General features: G+C 36.1%; 1 protein-coding gene across 1 annotated transcript in view; it reads left to right on the plus strand.

Annotated features, from left to right (window-relative positions):
- LOC124411299 (baculoviral IAP repeat-containing protein 6-like) overlaps nt 1-26,598 on the plus strand; it is a 44,113-nt gene that overhangs the window by 490 nt on the left and 17,025 nt on the right. The window contains exons 2-29 of the mRNA XM_046890361.1: nt 2,067-2,386; nt 2,890-3,134; nt 3,997-4,351; nt 4,690-6,223; nt 6,540-6,720; nt 7,924-8,142; nt 8,607-9,030; nt 9,119-9,266; nt 9,351-9,501; nt 9,647-9,862; nt 9,968-10,222; nt 10,389-10,662; nt 11,164-11,385; nt 16,223-16,522; nt 19,617-19,913; nt 20,579-20,793; nt 20,982-21,138; nt 21,215-21,406; nt 21,543-21,757; nt 22,033-22,286; nt 22,408-22,595; nt 22,809-23,005; nt 23,358-23,499; nt 24,021-24,180; nt 24,563-24,944; nt 25,452-25,578; nt 25,736-25,897; nt 26,384-26,547. Of these exons, the coding sequence (XP_046746317.1) occupies nt 2,067-2,386; nt 2,890-3,134; nt 3,997-4,351; nt 4,690-6,223; nt 6,540-6,720; nt 7,924-8,142; nt 8,607-9,030; nt 9,119-9,266; nt 9,351-9,501; nt 9,647-9,862; nt 9,968-10,222; nt 10,389-10,662; nt 11,164-11,385; nt 16,223-16,522; nt 19,617-19,913; nt 20,579-20,793; nt 20,982-21,138; nt 21,215-21,406; nt 21,543-21,757; nt 22,033-22,286; nt 22,408-22,595; nt 22,809-23,005; nt 23,358-23,499; nt 24,021-24,180; nt 24,563-24,944; nt 25,452-25,578; nt 25,736-25,897; nt 26,384-26,547 (7,696 nt within the window). The remainder of the gene's footprint in view (nt 1-2,066; nt 2,387-2,889; nt 3,135-3,996; nt 4,352-4,689; nt 6,224-6,539; nt 6,721-7,923; nt 8,143-8,606; nt 9,031-9,118; nt 9,267-9,350; nt 9,502-9,646; nt 9,863-9,967; nt 10,223-10,388; nt 10,663-11,163; nt 11,386-16,222; nt 16,523-19,616; nt 19,914-20,578; nt 20,794-20,981; nt 21,139-21,214; nt 21,407-21,542; nt 21,758-22,032; nt 22,287-22,407; nt 22,596-22,808; nt 23,006-23,357; nt 23,500-24,020; nt 24,181-24,562; nt 24,945-25,451; nt 25,579-25,735; nt 25,898-26,383; nt 26,548-26,598) is intronic.

Here is a 26,598-nt window from a genome sequence, read left to right on the forward strand (position 1 = left end):
AAATGACACACCACCGAACAGCCTCAAATCTCCAGATGCAGTTCTTATATTATTACTCGTCATCTTCGATTTCTTGCTCCAAGTTCCCTCACCCAGGCTTCCAAGATGTTTTCACTCTACTATCGTTTCTCTGCTTGTATTTCATTTTTCTTTGTAACAAAAATATTTCACAATTATTTGGATTTGCTGCAATACTTTCATATATATATATATATATACATATTTTTTTATTTCTTTCCACAAGTCTACTCTATGACTCACTGATTTACTCCGTAGTCGGACTGTTTCGTTCCCTTGATCTAAAGGTAGCGAATCCCAATCTCGCGTACGTTTATTGTCTGGTAAATAATCGACAAAGTGTTAACGTTTAGTTTTGTTAACCTTCAGGCATCTTAAGATTTTAAAATATGTGTCGCTCACCGTATTTCAGACTACTTAGCGATCTCTTGCACTGCATATCTCTGAAAAGTCTAAAACAATTTTCATCTTCGTATTACAGATAAAATTTTGTTGTATGGTTTAGGCAGACTCTTTACCTCGCAACTTCATGATTCTCTGAAATTTAATAAATCATATAACGAAGCAAAAGATATTCATATTTAGCAAATTCAACTAGATATGTAAGTTAACTTCAACTTCATCCTGAAGTTCTGAATATGCATTTGAACAAAACATTATGCAACTCGTATCAAACAAGTTTTTTTGAAAAAATTGAGAAATTTAATCACGATTCTATCAATTTATACTATTCTTTGATAAAACTGTACGCAGTGAAAACATTCTGCAATTAAACATTTGCAATGTAAGATATTTTCATCTCTGTGTAAATGTAAGATTTCTTCCTTATTTCAGTTCTTACTCGCATTTGTATGCGCTCGAAATTGGTTAGATTAATGCAACGAAACTTTGAAGAAAAATAATTATTTACCAATTTTAGGCAAGCCAAAAATGCATTCAACCATGATTTAAAGTTTAAATATGGCAAAGCGTCGCAAGTTGCCATTGCAACTTCTGTAAATTAATTCTAAAATTGCATAAAATCAATTGTTTTCTACAACGATTTGTTACAAAAATTATTTTACTTTCAGAGTCTGTAACTGCATTTTAGGTCTTCTTTTATACGTTTACATTTTTGTGGTCCTTAAATTTTATCAACTGCGTGCAATTTGACTTACGTTTTAAAGGACTTCAAATTGAAAATATATATCAAGTTTTGTATTTCCGGCTCCTCGATATTTTCACACTCAATATTTATACTAAGCAATCTACTGTTCTAAATTTTTTTAGATATGTTCCTAGCAAAAAAAAAGAATCCACATTAAAAAAAAAAAAAAAAAAAAAAGTGCACTTGGAAAAAATCACGGAAAGTCGCTTTGATATAATTGGTTTTGGAAAAATTATTTTCGTCAATCTTTTGTGTACACGGAACAATAAAATGTCAAAAAAATTAATTTTAGAACAATTTCTCGCGATTGTATCCAAATGAAAAAACTTTTTCCAAAAAATTGAGTCTTTCTTGTACATCAGAAATATCTGTAATTTATAAAATTAGATTGAAATTTGTAACGAGGTAAAGAATTGTTGTAAAAAATTCTGTTTGCCATTTCCTGGTTTTAAAACGACTTAGAAACAGCGAGATTTGCGAAACGTCAGTTAAACTTTTTATTTTTTATCGTTTAAGTGCATTTCAGATAATTCTAATGGTGAAATATGTAAATTGTTTTGTAAAATGACGTCACAAACATTAATCTCATTTTATAAATCGACAACTCTAGGATTCTGTATCACTGAAATGTGTCGTAACAGAAGTTTGCTCAATTTTTAAACTGCGCAAGTATTTTCTCTTTTCTTTCCGAAGATGGAGAATTTGGCCCTTTTTCGACTCACGTCAATTATGAACTTTGAGTTATCATTTTTCTACTTATAACTCGATTTAACAAATAAACAAAATGTTATTGTTTCAATATTTTTTCATATGCAACAAAAATCTTGAGCTGCAAGCAGCTTAATTGATCTTTAAAAAAGTACAAACAAGTAACGATATCGTTTTTATTCCTGTCGTGCAGGTAGAACCGATGGCAAAATAACCGGAGTCTACTTAGCCGAAGGCGTTGACAAAGTTTTGTACACCGATGGTCGAGTAATCGGCGTAAGGAGCGATTACAACGGAGTTCTTTTACTCGACACAATACTACAGACCCCGGTATCTTGCAGCGAGGACAAAATAAAACTAGAGCTTTTACTCACCGAAGCGATTTTATTGCATCTGTGTCTACGATGTGTGGAGTTGCCTGTCGTCGATCACGTTCAAGAAGTACTCCAAGAATTGTCTACAAAGATCCAAGCCGCCCAAGAGGTTCAAAAGAAGAGCATCAAAGCTCAAAAAGTAAAGCGTTTCTTGTATCTTACAGATATTATGTCTCGATTATGAACAAATATGCCTGAAAATCTATATTCTTTATTCGTTTCATTACGAGATATTCCTATATTGAGCATTTATCAAGTTATTATATTTGTAAACTGTGAAGATCTTGTTAAAAATAGAAATATAAAAAATACTGAAAGTGCAAAATGATAGCTCAAATATCAATGCATCGTTTTGAAACACTTCAAAATTGTGATAAATTAAAACCACTCTAAACTCCTGCTTACAATTCCACTAGTTTCTATTTTTAAATTCTCTAAGACTCTAACAATTTGACAAACTCTAAGTTTTTTGTATATCAAGAATCCTAACGAAATCAATCTATTGAATCGAATGATCGAAATATTTGGTCTCGAGAGTTGTTACATGGACATTGAAATAAGGAATTCGTTGCTGCTGTTAAAAGCTAATTTCTATCGCATATAAAGATTGATTGAACATTTTTTAATTTATATTTTCAACAGTGGAATACGGTGTGCCTAGAATTACCTCACGTTGCACTAAAGTTGGTGTGCTCAGGACTGGTAGCGGAATTGAAGCGTCAAAACAGGCATATTCCAGCACTGCCGATCGCCTCCGCTATCAACGAACAGTTGAACGGCCTATTACCAGGCCTGATACCTGAAGTCGGTCCCGCGGACAGAATACTTATGTTTAGCGAGGCTGCTCGACGAAACACATTTGCAAAATGGCCTCACATGAATTATAAGTGAGTCGGATTGAAATTTCAATTTATGTAATGCTCAATATTTATGCTATTTTAAATGACAATAAGCGTGTCATTTACAATTTTGTCAAAGTTCACAACCAATTTCCTAGTTTCTCAAGCACCTTACAATGCTTGGAGGATTAAAATGTTCATCAATCACGCACGTGATTTTCTTGCATTTTATTGAGTGGTATATACAAGTTGATGTCTGAAAAAGTGGGTCAAATTTGAAAATTCATATCTTGATAAATAATCGATCGATTTGAGTCGAGTTTATTTTGTTAAAAACTATATAAATCGAGTTTCGTTTACATATTTCTTCTATTAAAATCAATTCAAACATCGATTGTTTAGCTTGACGAGATGCGTCGATATCTTGTACAAGACTAAACCGATTTACTTCAAATTTAGAGACTATATTCTTGGATAGTTTAACTGATCTGCCGTAATCCGAAATTTATATTTTACTATTTTTTAAATAAAATAGCGGCCATCGGAAGTTTGAATTCGATTTTTGATCCAAAATTGTTGATGTTTTTAATTAGTTACAAGAAACAGTTTAAAAAAACTACGGAAGTTAAGAAAATACCAGAATCATGGCAACGTGGCTGAACTACTGAAGAATTCTGTCTCCAAATTTCAAGTACATAAATTAGTCGAATCATTTTCGAGGTATTGCGAAGCACTGCTACACATAAAATTTGAAAAAAAAAAAAATATGCAATTGAAGCTCGATTTGCATACTTTTAAAATAGAACAATCCCTTGTCTATGTATAAGTTTTAAAAATTGGCCCCCTATTTCAGCCATCTACTCATATGCATATTACCACTTGGAAGAAAGAAAAAAAAATAAATATGAAGCGACGTTCTTTTCAGATGGGCATTGCCGGACCAAATGGCGCAAGCTGGATTTTACCATCAACCCAACTCGACGGGAGACGACAGAGCGATGTGTTTCACTTGCAACGTTTGCCTAGTTTTTTGGGAACCGACGGACGAACCTTGGTCAGAGCACGAACGCCATGCGCCTAACTGCCCGTTTGTCAAAGGAGAATACACACAGAATGTACCTTTTTCGGTTGTTCTTGCCACCGGTCCTGCGCAAGAATCCGACGATAGTGTGGAAATAATAAGCACAACAAACGTCAAAGGACTCACTGCTACTGCCTCGCACAATGGCCTTGTCAACGTCTGGAACGTCAGCAATCAGTTACGAGTAAGTCCTTATACCGTCGAAGCTTTGATTCAACTCCACGTTTAACGAAAACAAGAAACTCGCATGAAAAATTGTCAAGTTTCGGTTTTTTTCACGTGTGCTTCGGTCGAAAAAAATTCAAAACACTCCGATATGATTTATGAAAAGTTACAAATTTTTTTTATATAAATTGCTATAAAACGAATGCAATAATGCAATAGGAAACGCAAGTCTCACGAAAAAAGGGAGCATTGATGACTAAATATTTTGATAATTGAACGGTTCTTTCATTAATTGAATTGGTTTGTGAAAACAATGTGGAGAATGTTTTTTACAGCTCGTTTGTTTTCAATTTACAGAAGGAAATGTCAGTGCTCGTAAGGATGAGTAACGAAGAAGCGAGCGGCAAGGAAGGGAGGCAAATTCAAGCGGCGAACAATCTGGCGTCACCGTATCTACCGACTCTTGGTTCGGAGCCGGACGCTCAGTCCGACTACAAGCCGTCGTCGGGATCGCAAAAACTGGAATTGACCGCTTTGACGATTGCAGGAGGTCCAAAGCCAGAACCTGAAGAATTGAGCAACATGAGCACGACAGTTTCTGCAACTGTCGTGGAACCGACGAGCGGAGGATTCCGACCTTGTCTGATCTGCGGCGTGTCGGTGACATCGGACAATTCACCTCAGATGCGAACGTTAGAAAATGTCTGGGCTGCTCTTACGGACTCAGCGCCAGCCTCATCCTTAGTTAGAGCAATGAACAGCGTGAACAGTGCAGCCAGCGATAGTCTGGACATCATGAAAGTGGCCGACCGGAGTTCGTCGACGACTTCACATCGCCTAGTCGTCTACGATTTTCACCACAAGATGGACGCTTCGCAACCGACGAAGTCGGACAAGTCGAAAGACTCTAAAAGCAAGAAAGTATCCTCTGGTACAGGGACCAGTGCCAGCTCGAACAGCGGACGCCAAGAGAGTCTCTACCAGGAACTTTTCCTCAGTGAATTCTCGTGCAAGGTTCCCGTCATAGAGGACGTCATCGAGGACGTCGTCATAGAGGACGTCGATGAAATGGTGATCGGCGCCCACTTTGACGCTCTGATAGCCTCCTCGTCCAACGGTCAGCTTCAGTGCTCGACTCCTATCAACATAGCCGTTCCTCCGACATCCCCGTTTCCATTCGACGCCAACTTCAATCCCATAAACGGTTCGGAACAGTTTGCATCGGCGTCCGACATCACCGCGCTTAACAAAAAGACGCTGGAATTGACGAGTGGGTTGAAAACCGAACCAGTTGTTGTTCAGACAGTTGTCATAGATGCTCCGGAGGTTCAGAGAGTCGCTTATGCCGTTTCATCCAGGGACGGAAGGCATTTGTACGTCGCTTTGTGCCCCGGACCTGATATTCCGCTTACTGATCCACCGCCCGTTCAAAACACCAATCGAATGGATGTAGACGAAGAGAGTGAATTCTTGCTTCCCAAGAGTTACATGTACTGGGATCAGAACGAGGTCAAATCGTCAAAGCCTGGTGTCAATGGGGTGGCGAGAAACAACTCAAGTGAATGTGGAGCCGTTTTACTCGTCTATGCGTTTGATCTAGGGGGTAAAGTTTTGAAGCTTATTTCTGAACCGATTGCCAGGCGAGAACTTCCAGCTTCACAAATTCCTATCGAACACGTGCTGTTGCCGCTTCAAGAAAAGAATCGAAACTCTTCCGTTTCGTCCAGTTCCACTACTGTCACTTCTTCCCAATTTGTAGACGGACCGAGAGGCCAGATTGCAATGGTCTGCAAAGACGGTGTCGTCAGAATACTAGATCTTGCCACACTGAAGACTCTCTCTGAAGCAAAACTTGAGGGTAGCAAGTTTATTTCCGCTACGTATTGCAACAGTGAGTTAAATCGATTTTAAGAGATATCGTGCTGAAATTTCTAAATTTCCAGCGTTTTTTTTGGCCAATTTCTGTGCCACGTTTTAAAGTTTGGAAAGTGAAATTTGTGTCATCACTTTGCTAAATTATTCCGATTATGTTTGAATATTTTTTCAAAAAGATATATTAAATCTTATCCATTTGTCCAACAATATTGTTTATTAACAATTATTCAGCATGCATTCAAAGTTATTCGGTTACTTCTCGGCAAAACTACAATTCTTCAAACTTGTACTATTGGGAAAAATTTTCAAATAAGCCTAATTCTTGTTCTTAGGTTTGGAAAGGTTGTGCGCATGTACAAACGAAGGTGCGCTCCACTTTTTTGCTATCGTAGAAGAAGAAGATTCTATCGAAGAGAAAGAGGATATCGACGATGTAAATATGGTCACAGAGATGGGATCGAGAAACAATGTTCACACCGCTCCTAGCACATCTACGAGCTCAGTTATCTATCAGTACGTACCTTGATTTAGTATATTTTACAGTTAGCCAACGACGTGTACCAGGTTTGAAAGTCTACGTATTCTGGTGTTTATCGTATTCGTTGCTTTATTTTTTCTTTCTTTCAATGCAGATAAACCGCTCCGAGACTCGTGCAGAACTTATTAACCACTTTAATGCCAAAACGTCATAGATGTGGATGCGGACGAAATATTTTTGAGGTCAAGGAATCCGATTATGACTATAAAAAGTTATTTTTGCCACGTGTTCGTACAGTTTTTATCCATCAAAGTTGACGAATGTTTGACCTTTCTCAAATTGCGTTTTAGAATAAACTATCATTTTTTTTCTTCGGAATGCATTTTTCTTTCGAAAAACACTCATTAATTCTATATCTCGGTCCAAATACGCAATTTCAAGAATTACCGAGTCAATCTGATTTATCGTACAGTATGACTATAGCTAATATTGGAAAAATTAATTTAAAAAACTGTTATTCAATGTTTTGCGAAAGGAAAATTCATTCCGTAGAAAGAAAATAATAGTTTGTTCTATGACATCATTTGAGAAAATGATCAAAAATTCGTCTTAAAGCACAAAAAAGGGTCAAAACTGTATGAATGCGCGGAAAAAATAACCATTTATGGTCGCAATTGGATTCCTTGACCTCAAAAATACCTGAAACACATATTTTTGAAAGTAAATATTCACCTGAGATACTAAAAACAATGAATTACTCTATGACGCCGTGACTGATTGAATCCAAGCTTTCACGTTACTCCTTTTTAGTGTATTTCGATGTAGCGTTTCATTCCAATGTCTATAAAAGCTTGCAGACTGGTCGGCTGATTCCAAAATTTAGGAATCGGATCCGCAAGAACCGCTTTTCACGTGAAAAAATGAATGAAAATTGGTATCAGTGTACCAACTACGAAAGAGTTTGTAACGCGTTTCACTGCACGCTAAAAATGGGGACTAAATCAAACAGCAATTGAAATATTTTTGCCTTTCCATTCAATTTGGAATTGGTATAGAACTGGTGAATATTCTTTTACCAATATACAGATAGAATTACGATAGCAAAACAATGCACAAATTCCTCAAATTTTTATTTGGAAATGTAATTAGATATGCGCTCGATGTGATTTGGAAGATTTCTACCGCTTATAAATTCTTATTAATGAAATTCTTTACAAGCTTTGCTCACCTCGTTACAGAGATCCTATATTGGCGCACAGAACGAATCTCTCGTACTCTGATCTGAGGATGTTGTACGAGCTGACGAGATTTAATCGACATTCACCAGCCTATGGAGCTACCGTACCGCCTTGTTGGAGCGAGATGATGCAGGCGCAGAGACAACGTCGCCATCCTCAGCACCTTCACCAGTCGGAAGACCAACACCACACGCGTACTTGGCGTCTTCAAAATGACGCGTAAGTAAAATTCTTGCAAATAATAATATATAAAAACTGTAAGTAAGAAGATAGATCGAAAGTCTTGCCGTTGTATTGATGTGTTGCAAAAAATTTACATAGTTTTTTACATCTATCGTAAAGGAAGAAACTTTCGACAAGAACTTGGCGTCGCAAATCTCCATCTATTTGTTTAATGGTAATTTTAATATTGTATTCTGCAGGCCAAGTTGAAAAATGTAAAAGTTTCGATAAAAACGGGTTCAACATTTTTTACTTGTGCTATCGCAATACTTGAGTTGAAAAACATCTTACTGGATACAGATCAGTATTAGATGAAAAAAAAACATCAAAATGGCTTTCACTCGAAAGTATTTATAGATAAGTCTTAAAAGGAGCTGTTATGTTGGTTTTATTAATTTATTCCACTAATTGTGCACAATGAAAAGAATGAAAATAATTGGTTGCCCGATTAATCGTTGCAGAACAACGTGGGATGAACACGTGTTTGAATTGACGTTGCCTCGGAGTGCGACGGGTACCATTGGCCACGTCGATGTGAGGTTTAGTCTTCATTCTCCGTGTCCGGAGCTTCCGGCGATCCAAGTTACCCTGCTGAAGCAAAAAATAACCGGCATCGGTTATTACAAGTCCCCGTTAACTCCTGTAGACGAAAGGATACACTTCGATATTGGAAGTGAACAAAAAAGTGAAAATCCTGTAACCACCGAAGAATACTTGCGACAGCATAATACTGAGATTTTATGTGGTCCGATCAACCTACAAAGATGCACAGATCTCTCCGATCATTCCGGCTGCGTCACTTTAACTAGCCCAAGACTTTTCCGATCAAAAGCGAGAACCATTCTCGTTCACATCAAAGCGCTGATCGATCCTGTCAAAGATAGAGTGAGTTCAGTGCTATTTTTCACCTTTGATTTTAGTTTTTACGATTGTGTAATCGGGACTGTTTTGATGTTTCGATACTATTATTCAGGCAACGATGAAATCTCGAATTAATGTAATGGAGACGAAACCACAGACCTCGAAAAAACTGAAAATAGGCGAAGCTGGTCCTTTATTGCCTGGTGCCATAGTGGAAAGGCTTGCAGCGAGCGCCAACAAAAAACTGGAATGCTATATAGGTAATCGTAATAAATAAGAGCAAGCATTTGATCGCTGAATTTATTATTGACCATCGATTTGTCGATTCGAACGTTTCTTTACAGGCTGTGATTGGATTCACGAAATATCGATAACCTTGAGATCGGTGCATTCCACCGACGTACCAAATGAGAGAATACAGCGCTGCTCGATGTTCGATTCGAAAATGTTTATCGAAAATATACTTAACGTCGCATGCCTGCAAGGATCAGAGAAGTACGTCAAACCGTCAATGAGTTTGGAAAGATTCAAAATATTCACTTTTTGTAACACAATTGTTACACGTTCGACAAAACTAATCGTAAGTCAGTCGACGCGAAACACTCAAACGAATGATTTGACTCATCTTTATTTTTTACAGATCACCCGTTGTGCAGTCTCTCGCGTTAGACGTGCTGATTTGGGTAGTTGCAATACAATTGACGAGGTTGCGAGTTAATCAGAAAGTGAAGAACGCACAGTTGGAAACTATACGATCTGTACAGTCGCGTCTTTCAGATCTTTTGCGCACCGGTCTTTTACACGCCGGACGAAGTATAGCCCATAAATGTGTCAAGTTGATCATTTTGTGCAGCGAGTAAGTAGCCAAGAATTTAGTACGCTCGAGCTACGATTAGAGTATCCAAGTCAGCACCCACATTCGACTCGGTAATTCAATTATCGTTAAAAATACGATTTTCAGGGGCCTTCATAATTTGGATGAACCTTTGCCGCATGCTTTTGACGAAGCGGTCTTGTCGGTTTTAGTGACACTGCTTCCGTCAGTAGCGGGAGTTCAATGGGCGGGTTCTTTACGATGGCTAGCGATACTTATCATCAGGTTATTACCACTCGATAGGAATCACAGCGTTGCTCAGCAATGCATAACGCTGGTACAGCAAATAGCAACGGAAATGTCCAACAGAGTGAATCCTTATCATTTACTGCTGGCGACGAGGTACGTTGATTCACTTTTACAGGCTTGAAGTCTACAAGTTCTCGTTCAAGTTGATATTAAACTTAACAATAAAAGTCGTCCGTTTGATGTAATTGTTTAATAATTTGCAAATCCAAACGTTTCGACCTCAATTATGACCAAACTCTGTTTATCGCACGATTTCTAGATTTGGATTGTACAATACGCCTTTTGAAATGGAATTGTTCGACGTTGAACCTCCTATGCCGGCTAAATTCAGTTCGATGCCTATAACTTATGCAAGCATAGTGACCGGAGAACAAACCGGAGCCTCCGTCACAGCCAGTAATTCACTGCACTCGCAGGACACGATTGATCTAAGGGATCTTTTGGCGCTTCCTGCGCATCCGACAAGCGAGTTGAAAGTGCCTAGCAAGCTTCGTGCTCTTTGCGCGAACAATAATATGAAAGGCCTTCTTGAGGTATAATTTTTTTCACTATCTTATTCTTTTGTAAACAGTGTTTAGCTATGCCAAAAACAGATGAAAACTTCCTTTTGCTATTTCGGCGCAAATTTCATTTTTTATTTTTTTGAACAAAAAACAAATATTTCTTTCGATTTGAAAACGCTTTTCACAGCTCATACAATCGTTCTCTAGCATTTTCCAACTCGTGTTTATGTGCAGAAAATGTTAGAATGGCGTTTGACAAGAAGATCAACTATTTAATGAAGATACGAAACAATTTTAAGAAAATTCATAATCCTCGGAACTAGTTTTCCACGAGTTTGCTTAAAATTTTGCACTTCTCCTTTTGTTATAAACTTATTATAATTCTTTATCACCCATTCAGGATTCATTCGTTTCAAAATGTTTATTTCGCAACGCAACTTTGTAGATGCCGAGTAAAGTTTTTCGTTGATTTTGGCAATGCCTAACGTAGATTTTAGATTTTAGAATTAATCTTTCCACTTCTGCAAATAGGTTGAACCTCTGCACTTCACTTGTCACGCGGCATCGGATGGTACTAAAATGGAAAAAATTGATCCTGGAATAAACACAGTTAACATTGGTACAGCGCTGTATGAAAGTACCAATGCAAACACCAATAAGAGCAGCGCTAGCAATAACAACAACAACAACAACAACAGCAATAATCATAACAGCAATCCTCTACCAGACATAAAAATTATTAGCCACTCATACGTAAGTTCATCATTTTTTTCATTATTCAGTGAATGTACTTTTAAAAATCTTTCATACTTCGTACACTTCGAGCATTGTATGCAGGGTGTCTATTGCTTCTTAAATCTCCTCAAATCCTGGAATTATCCTGAAACGCAAAAATTGCTCCTTAAGTCCTGAAAAAGTTGATACGGTAAATTTTTGATCGGAAACTGCGACATTTTATTTGTAAAGAGCTGCCTTGTATGATTTGAAGTCTTACAGGCGACAGATCATTGTATATAAACTGCCATATAAATATTTTCATTCAATACTTAACTTGTCTTATCTTTAGAGATTCAAAAACGTGTATAAAATCAAGGATGTGAAATTTTTCTCCTAATTGCCCCAGAAATTCCTGGAATTAATCTTGGAATCGAAATTCTTGATTGCAATAGACACCTTGTCTATGCTGATTTTTGCTTTTTTTTTTTTGCATTTTTTTTCTCAAAGATTGCGTATTTGTTGATACTGACGATATTTTATGTTGCTGTATTAAATTATGTGATCGTTTTTGCATAAATTACTATTCCGCTTGCGAAGCATGTGTTTTTTTGTTTTTTTGTTTTTTTTTTCTGCGCAAATAATCAACAAATAAAAACAGAACGCAAGTTCTTTGCTAAACAACGAGCTTACAGTTCGGTAAACTGTATCCTTGTCCTCATTTTCTTACTATTCTTGAAGTATTCTTACTGTTGTAGATCGGTTGTAAAGTTTATTTAAACCAAAATTAGTCGGACATTTCGATTCATGAAAAGTCTGAGAGCAAAGTTTTGTTATAATATATATGTATATATATTTGTGTATAAAAATGTATATAAATCAATGAATAGATACAATAGTTGGAATCGATACGTTATCGTACAAATATAAAAATAATCAGATATACTTACAAAAATACTAGTACGATAGAAAAGAAAAAAAAGAATTACTACGCGGCAAACGGTTACCGAGTTTAAAATTCTCCGCACGATCCTTATAATTGATTTTGCGTTTCTTTGAAAAGAAACTTGCATCGTGTCCTAAAACGTTTAACTAATTCTGGCTTGAGTTAAATTTATTACTAATATACGGTTCTGAGAACGTTTCTTGAATGTTTCCAATTATTACGGTACATATAATTAGACGAGTATTATTGTACAAGCGAGTAATGCGAGTGAATGTATCCCAAAGTGAATTCTCGTATAAGAGGGGGATTTTTTTTTTTTATGATAAATTTTCTAAAACTCTTTTCTTCTTGTTATCAATAATCGAAATTAAAGAACAGATTTTAGACAGTTAATTTTCTTTGTAAACGGCTGCTCTAAAAATTTACAGTGGCTTACCAATCAACTTCCGGTACCCAAACTTGTTTTCAGGTTCACAAACTTGTGGCGATACCTTGTGCTAAAAATATCTTTCTTATCGTTTGATCAGAAACAGTTATATTCGTCATATTAGACTATGGGAAAAAAAAAAATGAAAATCTCACTTTGAACTCTGCTTGGGGGTATTTTCACCACTCTTTACTCCGCTGTTCATCAGCTTCGCATCTAATAATATTTGCACAGAACAAAGCTTTCATATGCTTATATTCGCTGTTCAAATACTCACACGAAAGCGCAATGTCGTTTCCATATTAACCCTTAGACTGCCGGGATTTGATGAGCTTTAATCCCCTTAGAAAGTCCCCAAATGGTGTGCATTAGGGTGAATCAAAATAAAAAAAAAAATATTTTTTTTTTTTGTTTTGTTCAATCAAAAAAATTTTTTATTTTTATTTTGAATCACCCTAATATATATGCATCTTTTTTTTTCTTGGTTATTCGCTAAAATAAGGTTCCGTCGTTTGGTTGTTTTTTTGCTAAACGAAAAATCGTCCAATTTTATCTAAAGTCTGATGTCTCATATCGTGCGCCTCTTCCGTAGTACGAAAAAAAATTATACTCGTTATAGGATTTTCCGGATTTTTCCAAAACAAACGTTCAGTACACTTTGACAGTTGTTTAAATTTAACACAAATATCAACAATTTTGTCATCAGATATTTTGGAAAGTCACCTTCGGTCCACTTATTCACAAGAAAAAGTACAAAACGTCGAGATATCTGCTTTCTGATTGCTGAAAGTCTGAAAAAACTCATTCAATACCATTTTTCCAGATATTCTCATTACCTACGTGATTATATCTATTTAAAAACTTGCTCAGGATTATTTTCAAAAATTTTTTCAAGAAACTATTATAAAAATTGTGAAATATCGGAGAATTTTTTTCTACGGTAAAAAATTATTCTGAAACCTTGATCCGGCGACAAAAACAAACTAGTCTTTAATTTGAAAGAGTCTACGGCAACAATTCGTGCTTGTTATTACGGAGGTAACGTTTCATGCTGTAATAAAATTCGCGCATTCACATTCGAAGTGTGCTTTGGTGAGAATCGAAATAGCGAATATCCTTTGTGTCGAACGGTATATGAAACCGTAAACAATGTTGAACAAAGCGGCCAGCTTTCGTACAGCGAATATCTATTTGTTGCAAAATTGGTTCGGAATCGTCCATAAGTTACGCAAAGGCAGAGTCTTTATTCTTTATATTTCTTGGCTTGTAATAAAACTTTTGTAGAATTTAAATAAACGTGTAGAACAGGGCTAAACGAGTAACTCCCACAAACTATCCAATTACATCAGCGTTACATAACGTTAGCAACTTTTGTTGAATGAAAATTTTGAACTGTCTATAACTGAAGTATTAAATCTCGTATGTCAAATGAAACCTGTAAAACAAGTTTCGGACTCCGAGAACGAGGCTATTGGATTTTCACAGATCCGAGAAACTATACCTTTTATCCAATTTTTAGATAAAACAGCCCAAAACTTTCACGTTTCACACTAGTTTTCCAAATTTGCCTCACCGTGAAATGAAAAGGCACAACTTATCGCTCGTGAAATGATAAACCTGTGGAAAAATTACGTGATTAGATCGTTTAAACGATTTTGTACAGACCTTTTTACAGATGAAAGATTGACAGAATTAGTTGAATACTCTAAACAGTTTGTAATTAAAACTCAAGATTTCTTTTAGATTTTTATCGATTGAAAGGAAAACCTGCGCCATAGTTTAGAGAGTATCTCTCTCTTCCTTTCTCTCATTTAAAAGGTAACGACGGTTGCCTAGGCTATGAAACATTTCGTCGTCGTTAATGTATTGTAGATAATTTCGTTACGATATTTTGATTTTTGCAGATTTTAAGACGCCTTGATTCGTAATCGAACTCCATATAGAGCTACACATTTTAGGGGATCTGTATCGGGCGATTTTCGAACAGTGTTTTAATTTCTGATACGAATTTATTTATTTTATTATTTATCTCTAATTTCAACAGGCAATGCCTATAAAATCGTACGACAGAAAGTAAAATTAGAGATTTAAAAAATAGACGAAGCGCTTGCAGTGGCTGTAACGAAAAAATTATAGAACATTATACCGCTGCGCTAGGCAGAGAGGTAAGCGATTCCGACGAGGACGAAGTTTGCATTAAGTGTAACAGGCATGAAAGGTGTTATATAAAGAAACTATGCGAATGGACAGCTGAAAAAGTGGGTGAATATCGGTAAATCGGGTAGATGGAAAAATGTTTACATATATTTTTACTCTTACCGATATATATTACACAATCCTGCCTTTGGATCTGGGATCCGAAGTTGTGTTTTTCAATGTCCGATGTAGAGTTTGAAAAATTCTAGATTTAGCCAAATTGGCAGAGAATCTTTTAACGAAACTCTTGTTTCCTCGATACTTTTGTCCCAATATACTTATCGTCACAAATTATTCCAAAGAGCTCGAATCGAATGAGGTGAAATCAATGCTAACGTCACAACTTTACAACTCTGCGTCTCGTTTAACAGCAAATTGAATTTCATTCCTCAGATCGCCCAAGTCTTGTTAAATTTTCATCCTTAGCTCTCTCTCTGTACGAATTTCTTACCCGACCACTTTTCCACCTGCGTATATCTTGCATATATTTACTTTGATATCTCGCAGTTTGTAATTTGCTTCCCGTCGAGATAGCCAAGCATTTACGTATTAACTAGCCCTGAAAAGCCCGAGCCTAATTTATGGACAGCCCTTTTAACTAATCGTTCGACTATTTGCCTAGAGATAATCAACTCGAATATAAAGCCCACGTTGCGGATTTCCAACAAAAACTGAAGCTAGTTTCTAACAGTCCTTTGGTTCTTCGTGTTACTCTTCTTGAGTTATGTTACCTACGCTTCGCAAAGTTTGACGATGATGTGTCTTGCGTTGTGTTTATTCAACAAGCTTACCCATGTTTCATCCGTATTGTGTACTGAAAATGAACGTGTACCGTTTAATTTTGAACCGAATCGAATCGAATCCAGCGTAAACTTTAGTATTTGCTGGAACGGCGAAGCCTATAACTTTGAAAATGTAGTTAATTGTAATCGTCTCGCAAAGTTTTTGTCGAATGAAAACGTTTTGAAACACAAAGAACAAAGAGTAGCCCTGAACCTGTCGAACAATGTACGATATAAAAGCTTAGAGCCATAGAGAGGAATGTTGTTATTTTCGTACGAAAAGTATGATTGTTTTGAAAGGAAAATCTAGATTTAGACATAGTTTAGAGTTTGCGGAGGTGAATTGATAAATGGTAAGTCGTAGGTTTTTGAGAAAGAAAACGCAAAAGAAAAATGCTATCATTTGATGAGAAGTTTTTGTTGATTTGGTTTAATTAAATATGCATACGTAGTAGGAAGTTGTTGAAAATTACAAAAACGCAATGTCATTCGCTTGGAAATTATCGAACTATTTGTACATTATAGAATTTGGGTGCTGTAGATCCAGATCTTCAAGCTAAGTTGACAACAAAATTAAGTAATCTACTTAGTCAATATAAAGCAGAAATGTCAAAAAAGCCAGCGACGCTATTGTCGCTTACACCTGATGACCAATCAGACAGTGACGAGGCTAACAATGTGCCTGGTGAATTTAAAATCTGGCACAACGCTCAAAACGATGCCTCTAACCCTCATATGATAGCTTCTTCCAAAACGAAAGAAAACTCATCGGTACCAAAAGCTAGTACAGCTACAAACAAAATTGAGGACAACCATGACAAGAAGGTAGATTTTTGTAGACGAGGATTTTCATTCTATATATTTCTCTCCTTAATACATATTCTTTATAATCATGTATCATTTTATTTTTCAAATTTAAATAGAAAACACTGTGCTCTCGACGTTGTATCATCATTTACGAGTATTTTTCTCTGTAGTTTATTAGAGACAAAAAATTTAGAAGATGAATGTTAAAAAGGGTCCAAGTTGAAAAGATCCCAGGCATGTTGCGTAACTTGAGAAACGGGAATTTGTTTCTATGTTTTTTTTTGTTTTTTTTTTTTAAGTTTTTTGTCCAATCAATTCTTTCTTCAATTTTCAAACAGTACGTATTGTAACAGTAACTTGCTAAAAGATTTATAAAATTTATACATTCGAAATTACATCTCGACAAATAATTATGCAATTTGATTGGGGTTCGTTCGACGGGTTGCACACTTTAGAAATCCGGTGTACACCAAATTACAAGATTACAGGACTTTTGAAGATTTCAGAAGATTGCAGAAGATTTTTTAGAAATTTTGTTAGATATTTCAAAAGATTTTAAAAGCTTACGGAAGAATTCAAAGGATTTTAATGATTTTAAAAGATTCCCAAAGTTTTTAAAGAATCTCAAAAAGATTTCCGAAATTTCAACAATTGCACTGGACAAATTGTAAAGGATTTGAAAATATTTCATAAGATTTCACAGAGAGTGTACACCAGATTTCAAGAATGATTGAACCTCTCTGGTTTAATTCAAAAGTACGTGGATCCAGTTTCATGTTTATTTTTTTTTTATGTTTTTTTTTTTTTTCTAAATCATTGGATTCAATTAGAAGGAAACACTGTTCATTAGTCGATTGTAATAAAAAAATATCGAAATGAAACTCGATGTACACCTTTTAAATTAAAAAAAAGTGCCGATCGAACTGAATAATCAGTTGTCGAGATCTAAATTCCCAAAATTCATCCACTTTTTCAGTCCTCTATTCATTAAAGATTCAATAAACCGGAATATGGGTTTCTAAAAAGTAAAGCGCAATATATAAAGTCTTGTTGATCTACCTTCGGGTCTAAAATTCAAATAAACTGTACTCAGTACGGCCTCGGATGTCTTTTGGGTTCCTACGCAATTTTATTTGTACAGATGTAAAAGTCTTTTACCAAAGAGCTTATTTCAATTGCGCAAATCAATGATTCCTAAATTGTTATCTAAAATGGTCGCATCTCTAACTTCGTACAATTGACTCGAGTTAATATTTCAAAGTCAAGTTGCGCCCTTTTTCCATCGATGTCATGAAAAATACGATATTTCAAAGATGATACGAGTAATTTTGGAAAAACTGATTTTAAGTCGTTTATTATCAATGCTGAGTTTCCAAAAATTTTACGCATCGTGTTATCGACACATGAATAAATGTATGAGATCACATACTTTTTAATTTTTCCTAAATACCTATTACTTATCGATATAATGTATTTCATTCTTGCTTTTACGCAGGAAAAAAAAGCTGAAAAAAAAAAATCTACACTTTAAAGTCACTTTATCATAGGGTTTGTGCATATATTATGTAACAATGATTTGGGCGATGAAGGGTGACGCAACTAGTTTCCATGACGGTTGACGATTAACAGTAGCATTAAGGAATTGACGATTAAGAATACGGAAGAAAAACTGAAACCGTTTCCATAATTGAGATAATAATTTTCTTCTGGAAAAGAATTGCTCGTTGATTTGTCGAACTTTTCAAACTCATCGTCACGTTCCTGCGATATTTTTCCCTAAGAATTTCAACTTCGTCGATAAAATTTTCAATTACTACAATATAATACTTGAAATAAAGACTTTTTCCACACTTGCCAGGGATTTGCCGGCAATCAATTCTGTCTCGCATTATTTTTCAAATCAAAAAAGTGCAATCACAGTGACGCGCAATAATATATGGACAACCCTGATATGTCTCGTCTTTGTTACTTTCTCATCGACTAGTTCACATGCAAACGTTACACGAGTACAGTAATATAACTAAATTGCCAATAATCGGTTCACCGATTGTAACGGCGTCCTCTTGTTTTTTTTTTGTTTTTTTTTTTGTTGTCATAAATACTCCTTCAGATACGTATATATCTGTTTTACAATCACATTTGAACATAATACGTGTGGTGTTCAAATTCTTATTACTTTTCATTCATCCTTTGTGCACTCATTTGTTCAGTTAGCACTATAAAAATACCATTTTCCCAAGATATTTATAAATGTGTTCCCATCGTTGAAAATTTACACCTTTAAGTTGGTATGGAATAGTAATCGGCTGAAAAAGTTGGTGAATTTTGGAGATTTATTACTCAATAACCGATTGTTTATTGTTCAATTCGATCTGGGTCTGTTTTATTCAAAAGTATGTACAATCAGGTACATCCATCACCGATCAAAATAGTTAACGTTATTGTCGATAACTATGCTTGCTAATTATCAATGCTGATGAAAAAGTAGCTGGATCTAAATACTTTCGAACAAAACAAAGACCGATGGAATTCAATAAACGATTGTACACATTTAAATTTCTAAAACTCGCCCAATTTTTCAGCCGTTTATTCATCACATCGAAGTTAGTAACGTTATCGTAACGATTCATGATGCGGAAAACCCGTAAAATCGTTATTTTGAAATCGTCTGAAATTCAGCAAACCGCAATAAAACAAAAAACAATGAAATTTCGAAATTTCATGTCATGCAAAATCATTGTAAAATTAAGAAAATATTGATTCTTCTACTATGATTCGTTACGATAACGTTACTGACTTCAACCTCGTGTTTATTCGCATTCTATACCTTCCTACCTTCTAATTAGATGTGATAAATTTTTTGCAACTCCGCGATGATACAAAATACCTGTAGATTTTTAACGAGTCTACACATCGCTCATCCCTAGATCATTTATGTGTGGATTTTTTTTTTTTTTTTTGTTTTTCACCTATTTTAATCAATTAGTGGTGATCTTGATGGCTTGAGATTGATGTGCGTCTGTGTAAGAGAGTTCAGCTTGTTCTTCACAACTGATAGCATGTAGTTCATCGTTCCATTTGAAAATATATTATTATTATAATACAATTTTAGCGAGAGGACGTCGTATTTCCATGGGGGAGGCTGCTCTGCTGGCCTCCGCAACACGTATTGGTAGTCGAACGAATGCATTCCGGAGCCAGGCGTTTCGTTGTTTTGGACTTCGGTTCACCCGTGCTGCTGACCGATCTAATGATTCCTTCGTGCAGCGATTTGGTCTCATTGTCTATTGACATTTGGACAAAGAGCGAGGAAAGCGATGGAACTCGTCTATTTGTTGCTGGAGATATCGGCACCAAGCCGTTGGTCGTTAGCGATCTACAACCGCCTCCGGTTTGCCGTTACCTTAAGGTATTATTCCTACAGTTTCATCAAAGAAATTATGATTAATGTCACGAATTTTACATAGACTGTTTAACGGTGTATAAATAATTCACAGTAACGAGTAATTCTGGTTTGGAAAACCTGAAAAACTCAGCGATGGTAGCAAATTTTTCTTTGGTACGGAAAATCAGCAACTTGAGTTGTCGAATAATACAAATTTTTCAAATCATTTGGTCAGAACCGCAAAACTTCAATTCGTGTTTCACATATTCCTAATAAAATATCTTGCGAATGTATGATTTGGTCAGAATCTCAATTAAAAGATTTTTCAAATATATTTTTCCTACCAGTTGTCTCTTTTTTTACAATTTATTTTATTTCTGAAATTTAGCAACCGTTTCAATTCGTACTTAATAATATTAAGAAACTGGATTTAATTCTCTGTCTCAACGAAATTTGATAGTTGCATTATTCATTTGAGTAACAATAAATACCTTTAAGCCGGTAAAAGAAAACAAAAAGAAGAATTTGATTCGTTTGAACTCTTGTATTTGCCGAATTAACGCCAGCTATTTGAATCTATACGATTATTATTCGCACACTCCTAAAAAAAACCGAAGGTATTCGCGACAGTTCATCGTTGCTTTTAAAAAAATGGACCAAAACTAATCGCATCGATGTTTCTTCATCAGATTACGACAATTGGTCGTTACGGTATGTCTACGACAAGGTGCAAAATACCGTTAGGCATGTTTTACGGACACATGCTCGTTCTGCCCGGCGAAGATTACTCCGAATTGAACTCTTCCCAAGTCGCACACAGCAGTAGTACGGATGCGAATATGTACGCATCCATAGAAGCTCAGTGTAGCATTTTGTCCGCTCTTGCCGAAGATGTGCAGTGCAGGTATTTTCATCTGTTTATTATTCTACTACCTTGAGTTGAACTGCGAAAATTATTTATTATGTGACTTACAGAGAAGAGGTGAAAATAAAAGTAAGAAATTAGTCGGAGTTTCACTTTTAAACTAATCTAAAAATCTTAATCATTATTATCACCCACTTATTCTAACAGAAAGCCATTCGTTTCTCTAGGTTCAGCTTGGCAACGGAACGATTGAAAAGTCTTTTAGACCCTCTGTTGTGTACAGAAACGCCAAACGTTGTTCACATGCAAAATTATTTACATCAAAGTAAACCTTGGAACGAAAATATCGAACAATCGTCCGCAAAGATTTTGTCCACGTATCAAGTAAGCACCGAAAATTGGCAGGTTTTATTAAAGCTTGGCGTAACGATGCAAACTGAAATGATATTTTCCTTTTCAGGAGTGTATAACGTTTCAACATCAGCTTAATATCGTTCGAGGTGTTTGGCGACGACTCGAATCCTCGAGAGGATCCCAAGATACCCCTGTACTTTCTTTGGGCAGCGCACCCACCGATAAACTGAAAGTTCTCGGAGAAACTTTACTCGACATTCTTCTCTACACCGTTTATGAAATCGGTCCTGTGCCTAGCGTAAGTATAAATTGCAATATCTATTATTACAAACATAATCTATGCGATAATGTGTGTTTCAGTTACAATTCTCTCGATGTGACTCGAAGTCGTATTATAATAGCACAACGGCATAAGATTCCTTAATTCTTTACAGATTCCTATGACACTTTGTGACGTATTTACACCAATAATCTGCGACAAGTTCTTCCATTCTATTTGCGTCGTAACTGCCGCGCCTAGGCTACAACTTTATGCCGTGGCATTGTTGGCTCGTGTCGCGGGCCATCAACCGTGGTGGGGAGACTTCCTGGCGAACACATTGATCAATTTGTACTCTGCGTCTTGCACTCACATATTTCCACAAGACAGGTCAGTGTGATACGACGCAGTTATTTTTAAAAAATCCTTTAAAATCACTGACATACTTTTATTATGGATCTGAGGGGTCGCCTGATTTTTTTTTTACTTGAGAAGGGTCCTGAATTTGAGAACCATGAAAAACACTGCTCTAGACCTTGAAACGTTGAGATCTTGTGGAAATTTCAATCCGTTACGTGACGCGATGCTCAAAACATCTTGAAAGTGGTCACTCCGTTAACCCCGATTAAAATTCCGATTTTCATAATCAAATTACGAATTTCCAGGGTGTTCATACTGTTGACATTCCTTGGACGCAAGTCACTGATAGCAGGAGCCAACAAATCATCGGTGATAGACGCAATGGTTCGGACGTTGGGAAGGCTGTTAGCTCCTTTGTCTTTTGCTCAAGGATCGAACGCGAGTCGTTTGGATACAACCCTGATCGGTTGGGTTTTACTTTTTCTTTCAGTTTGTTTGGACACAACTGCGACCCAACCAGTTGCGCAAGAAGAAAATAACGAGAAATACAAAGATCAAGGTATTGCGATGACAAGTTTTTGAAGATCGTACAGCATATTTAGTTACCGAGACAATTTAAAATAGGACGAATAAACACAAAGCAGGATTGAGACGATTTCAAAATTTTGCATGTTTTATAGCTGTGTCTACAAGATGGGAATTCATTCAGGGAGAATCGGCAATGCAACGGAAATTTGTTAACGCTAGTCGTTCTTCGGCCTCACGAAGTTATCGCAGAAAACTACAAAAACGTTTAATGCATCATAAACAACAGCTCCAAAATCTCGAACAGGCCAAAAAAGCTTTAAACGCTTCAACGCAAGTACAAGTTAGTAACAATTCAATTTATTGAAACAGAAGTATTCCAATTTTCATTTATTTACGTTTGTGTACCTCGAAGGTCCACACTTGCTTTTTACATAGTTATTACTCCGACTTAACAACTGATAATGTGTAGAAGAACTATTCAAATTAAATTTTAAATTTAAAATTTTTTTGGTGAGAATGACTGTTAAATATGACAAAGGTTCATTATTTTCAGGCTTTGTCTGCCCTTTCGTCGCAGGCTGCGTCTTTGTCTAGCAAACTTGAAGCGGCGTTTAAACAGCAGGAACACTTTTTTAAAAAAACATTGAAACAGCATTCTGCAAAACATTGCAAGGATCTTCTAAGCATTAGACGAAACGAATCCCAACATTTGTCTCGTAGTCCACGGTTGCAGCCACAGTCTTGCTCTAGGTACGTTTGTTTATACCTAAAAACAAAGAATCAGTCGCTTTATTGATTTATAAGATTAAATTTTTTACTCAGATACAAGAACAACGTATCGTGTAAATCTACGAAAAATTCTTCGCCATTCCTGTTTCTGTCCAGATTACAAAAAGGATCACAAAATTGCTTTTCAGATTGGTAGACCAAAAGTTTTCTAACAGACTTTTTAATCAAACTATATCATTCTAGGTAGTTCACAAGTTTAATTTTAGAATAAGCATTTTTAGATATTTTTTTAATATCTACGATTTGAAATTACATTTATCCGAAAAATCAGAAGTGTTTCAACATTAACGCTTTATATTTTCGATAATCGCAGTAAATCTGAGGGATTGGTAGAAGCAGAAACTGAACCTGCAGGGAATTTGTCACACACGCATTGTTTGCCAGTCGCCCGAAGTCTTGTGGCTCTTATATTGAATAATGCTGCCAATGTTGATATGTTCCTCTTGGCCTGCAAAGTGAGTACTCGATTCAATTATGACTAGGAACAGATTAAATTTCACAAAGTTTGAATAAATACGAGCAGGTTCACCATCCAATTCACAATTTACGATCTTTTCAACTATGTAATCCATTTCGGGCTGGATCCTCAGAACCGTGAAAAAAACACGTTTATTTCGATGTTCCCCAATCATTGTTTCATGTTTGATGTTTTTTAGTGTAAGCTCGCAGATGTTTCTTCTTCCTCTTTTTTTTCCTCTCCTTTCAGATAAAAGAATCGATTTTTCTTCTTAGAAGTGAGGTATAATCAATTTTTTAAACAGTAACATGTATTTTTGTCTCGTCGAAACACGTTTACTTTATTAATATTCGTGGCTCTACGTATCATATGATACTGATACATGGTCGTTAACTTATGCTCGTATGTATTTTCGAACAATTGAATTAATTATGAAACGGTGGAACTTATCATTGATCCGACTCAAACACATGTAATTTAACAATTTGAACGGCTGTTGAAACATTCAAATGAATTTAGGTCGTTGCTAGATTAATCGTCTCTACACGCCCAGCGATCAGTTTGGGCGAACTTATGACCGAGGAACAATTGTTCAAATTAATCAGGCTTGGAACTGGCGCTTCAGATGCAGCGTGGGCGTCACATGCGGTTTCGTGCCTTTTGCAAGATTTGTTGGAAGGTATTTGTTCTAGAAAATAATCATACTCCGTTTAATCAAGTCTATGGCTGAGCGAAATTCGATGACTCTGAAAAAACATCAGCTTTACAGTTATTGGTCTTTAGTACAAACAAATTAGAAATGTGATATATTTATACAACAACACTCAAGTTTTATTAATGCAAAATATGCAAAAAATGCATTATTGTTAACAAATAAGCCTGTGATAATACGTAAGTTTGTCATAAAATTGAACTTTTTATTTAGTATTCGCTTGATAAGGAAAAAAAAAAAAAAAAAAAAATCGTTGATCAATATTCAGATCAATACATAACGGTCAGAAATTCAAACATCGATCCTTACTTCACTACTTTTCTACATTTGTTTCGTCCCATTTTATAAGGCGGGAGACTATTTCCTAAAACGGCGTCAGGGCACGAAGGAAGCCCGTCGGAAGAAAGTTTCGACTCTTCGTTGGCGGCCGAAGAAAACACCGCCACAGACGAAGACGCGGCAGGTGCAGCCCAAGCAAGTTGTTCCGCAACTACATTCGCTAATGAAATTACCGAGGCTGATTTCGATGGGGACGAGGACACGCAAGACAGTGTTGCCATTACTTCCGCCAGTGCCTCGACGTCTAAATCAAATGGCTTTACGCTTCCCTCCTTACTCGAATCAGACGACAGCGAACTTGAAGATTTTCTAGACGACATTTTGGAGCGCGGAAGAAATTTACTTAAAAAAGGAAACGCAGTATCTAAATTTCCTACTTCTGCTGGCTCAGGGTAAATGCAAAAGATCAACTATTCCTCGGCGAGTTTCAGGGTGGCAACTTGAAAGTGGAAAACTTGAGAAACCAGGAGATGTCAGAAAATTTAGTTTGGCACAGAGACGTGGTGGATTTTTGCAAATCTTCTTCTGCTTCTTCTTCTTCTTCCTTTGTGGCTATTCCCCTTGAGAGGACGTGCCAAAATGTTGCAAATAATTGAATTTTTTTTTTAATTTTGTGAAACTTTTGTTCAATTTTGGTCATTTCGGTGAACAATGTGAACTCTCAATATTTTTTCGACTATTACTACCAATTTAAACTAGCCGTTCATTAGGGTGGTTCAGAATGTAAAGTATTTTTTCGCTCTTACCTCTTCGTAGGGGAAAAGCCTAATTTTGATTATGGAATCGCGAAAAAATCTGGGAAATTTCAAATCCAAATTGAGTGGCTACCCTGAGTCTTGATTATTTTGAAATATAATTTGATTTCAACAAAACTAATCAGAATAACAATTTAATTTTAGCAGCATTTCTCTGGCCGTTGATACGAGGCTCGAATATGGCGTTGAAACAGGGGTAGAAATTGCTCTCAGGAGATTGTCGACGTTGGGTGCATGCAACTTACCGCTGAGTGTAAATGCCACGATCCAAGTACGTCTCATTCAACTCATTCAAACTTTGAATATGTCATATGTCTCGAGAAAACAAAACGTTATTTGAACTCTGGAGAAATTTCGTTTTTAATTCACATTGTTACTCCGTTTGCATTTGGCTCGACTAACTCGTCTTTAATACAACTATGCGACAGGTTCCATTAGAATCCAGCCGCTACACGCAGCCGGAAGCAATGAGAAATTCTGGCTGGACGGACAGAGCTCAAGACAATTGGAACACAAATGACACAGTTCCTTCTAGTCTGCGCATGCTGACTCGCTGTTTTGAAAAAATATTCACAGATTTGTATCTACAAGTAAGTAAAGTTTTAACGTAGAAGAAGAAGTATTATCGTTGAAAGTTCGCGAATCGTACAGTCTTGCAGAAACTGTAAAACGAATCTTCTTCGTTGAATAATGTCCCTTGATTCAGTGGAAATATCCTGAAATTCTACTTCTCTTTTGGAAATTTGTATAATTACATTTCGTTTAATAATTCGTTGCTCCGTTTGAAGTTATTCTTTCTTGCCCCTTTTCTGATCATACATTGATTTCACAAAAATTTAAGACGCTCAATTTTTTACAACTAAACTTAGCTTGTTCCGAAGTTATTACCGTCGATTGAGTTTGCAATGTTTCTGTCATATTGTTTAATTTCTTCTTTTTTTTGAAAAAAATTTTGCCAGCTCCAAGAAAATAAGCTCGTAAAACGCTTTTGATTAAACGAAGAGAGACTTGTATTGTGTTATCTTCTGTGCATTGTCAAGCATTGTTATAATCTTACGTAATTTGTTTTCAAACAGAATACGGGCACAAGTTTGCAACTTGTACTACAATTATGGTTGACCTTGAATTTGGACGGTGTTTCCGAACCGTCGAGCAATTCAAGCCTGTTCGATCCTTCGTTACTGCCAGCGATACCTCTAAGCTCTGCAGCGATTTCGGGTCTGATATCTGCGCTGTCTTGGTAATTATCAAACAATACTTGTCCACAATTAATATTTCAGAAATTTTCCTG

Source organism: Diprion similis, chromosome 10, assembly GCF_021155765.1.
Source record: "Diprion similis isolate iyDipSimi1 chromosome 10, iyDipSimi1.1, whole genome shotgun sequence".
NCBI classification, from domain to species: Eukaryota; Metazoa; Arthropoda; class Insecta; order Hymenoptera; family Diprionidae; genus Diprion; species Diprion similis.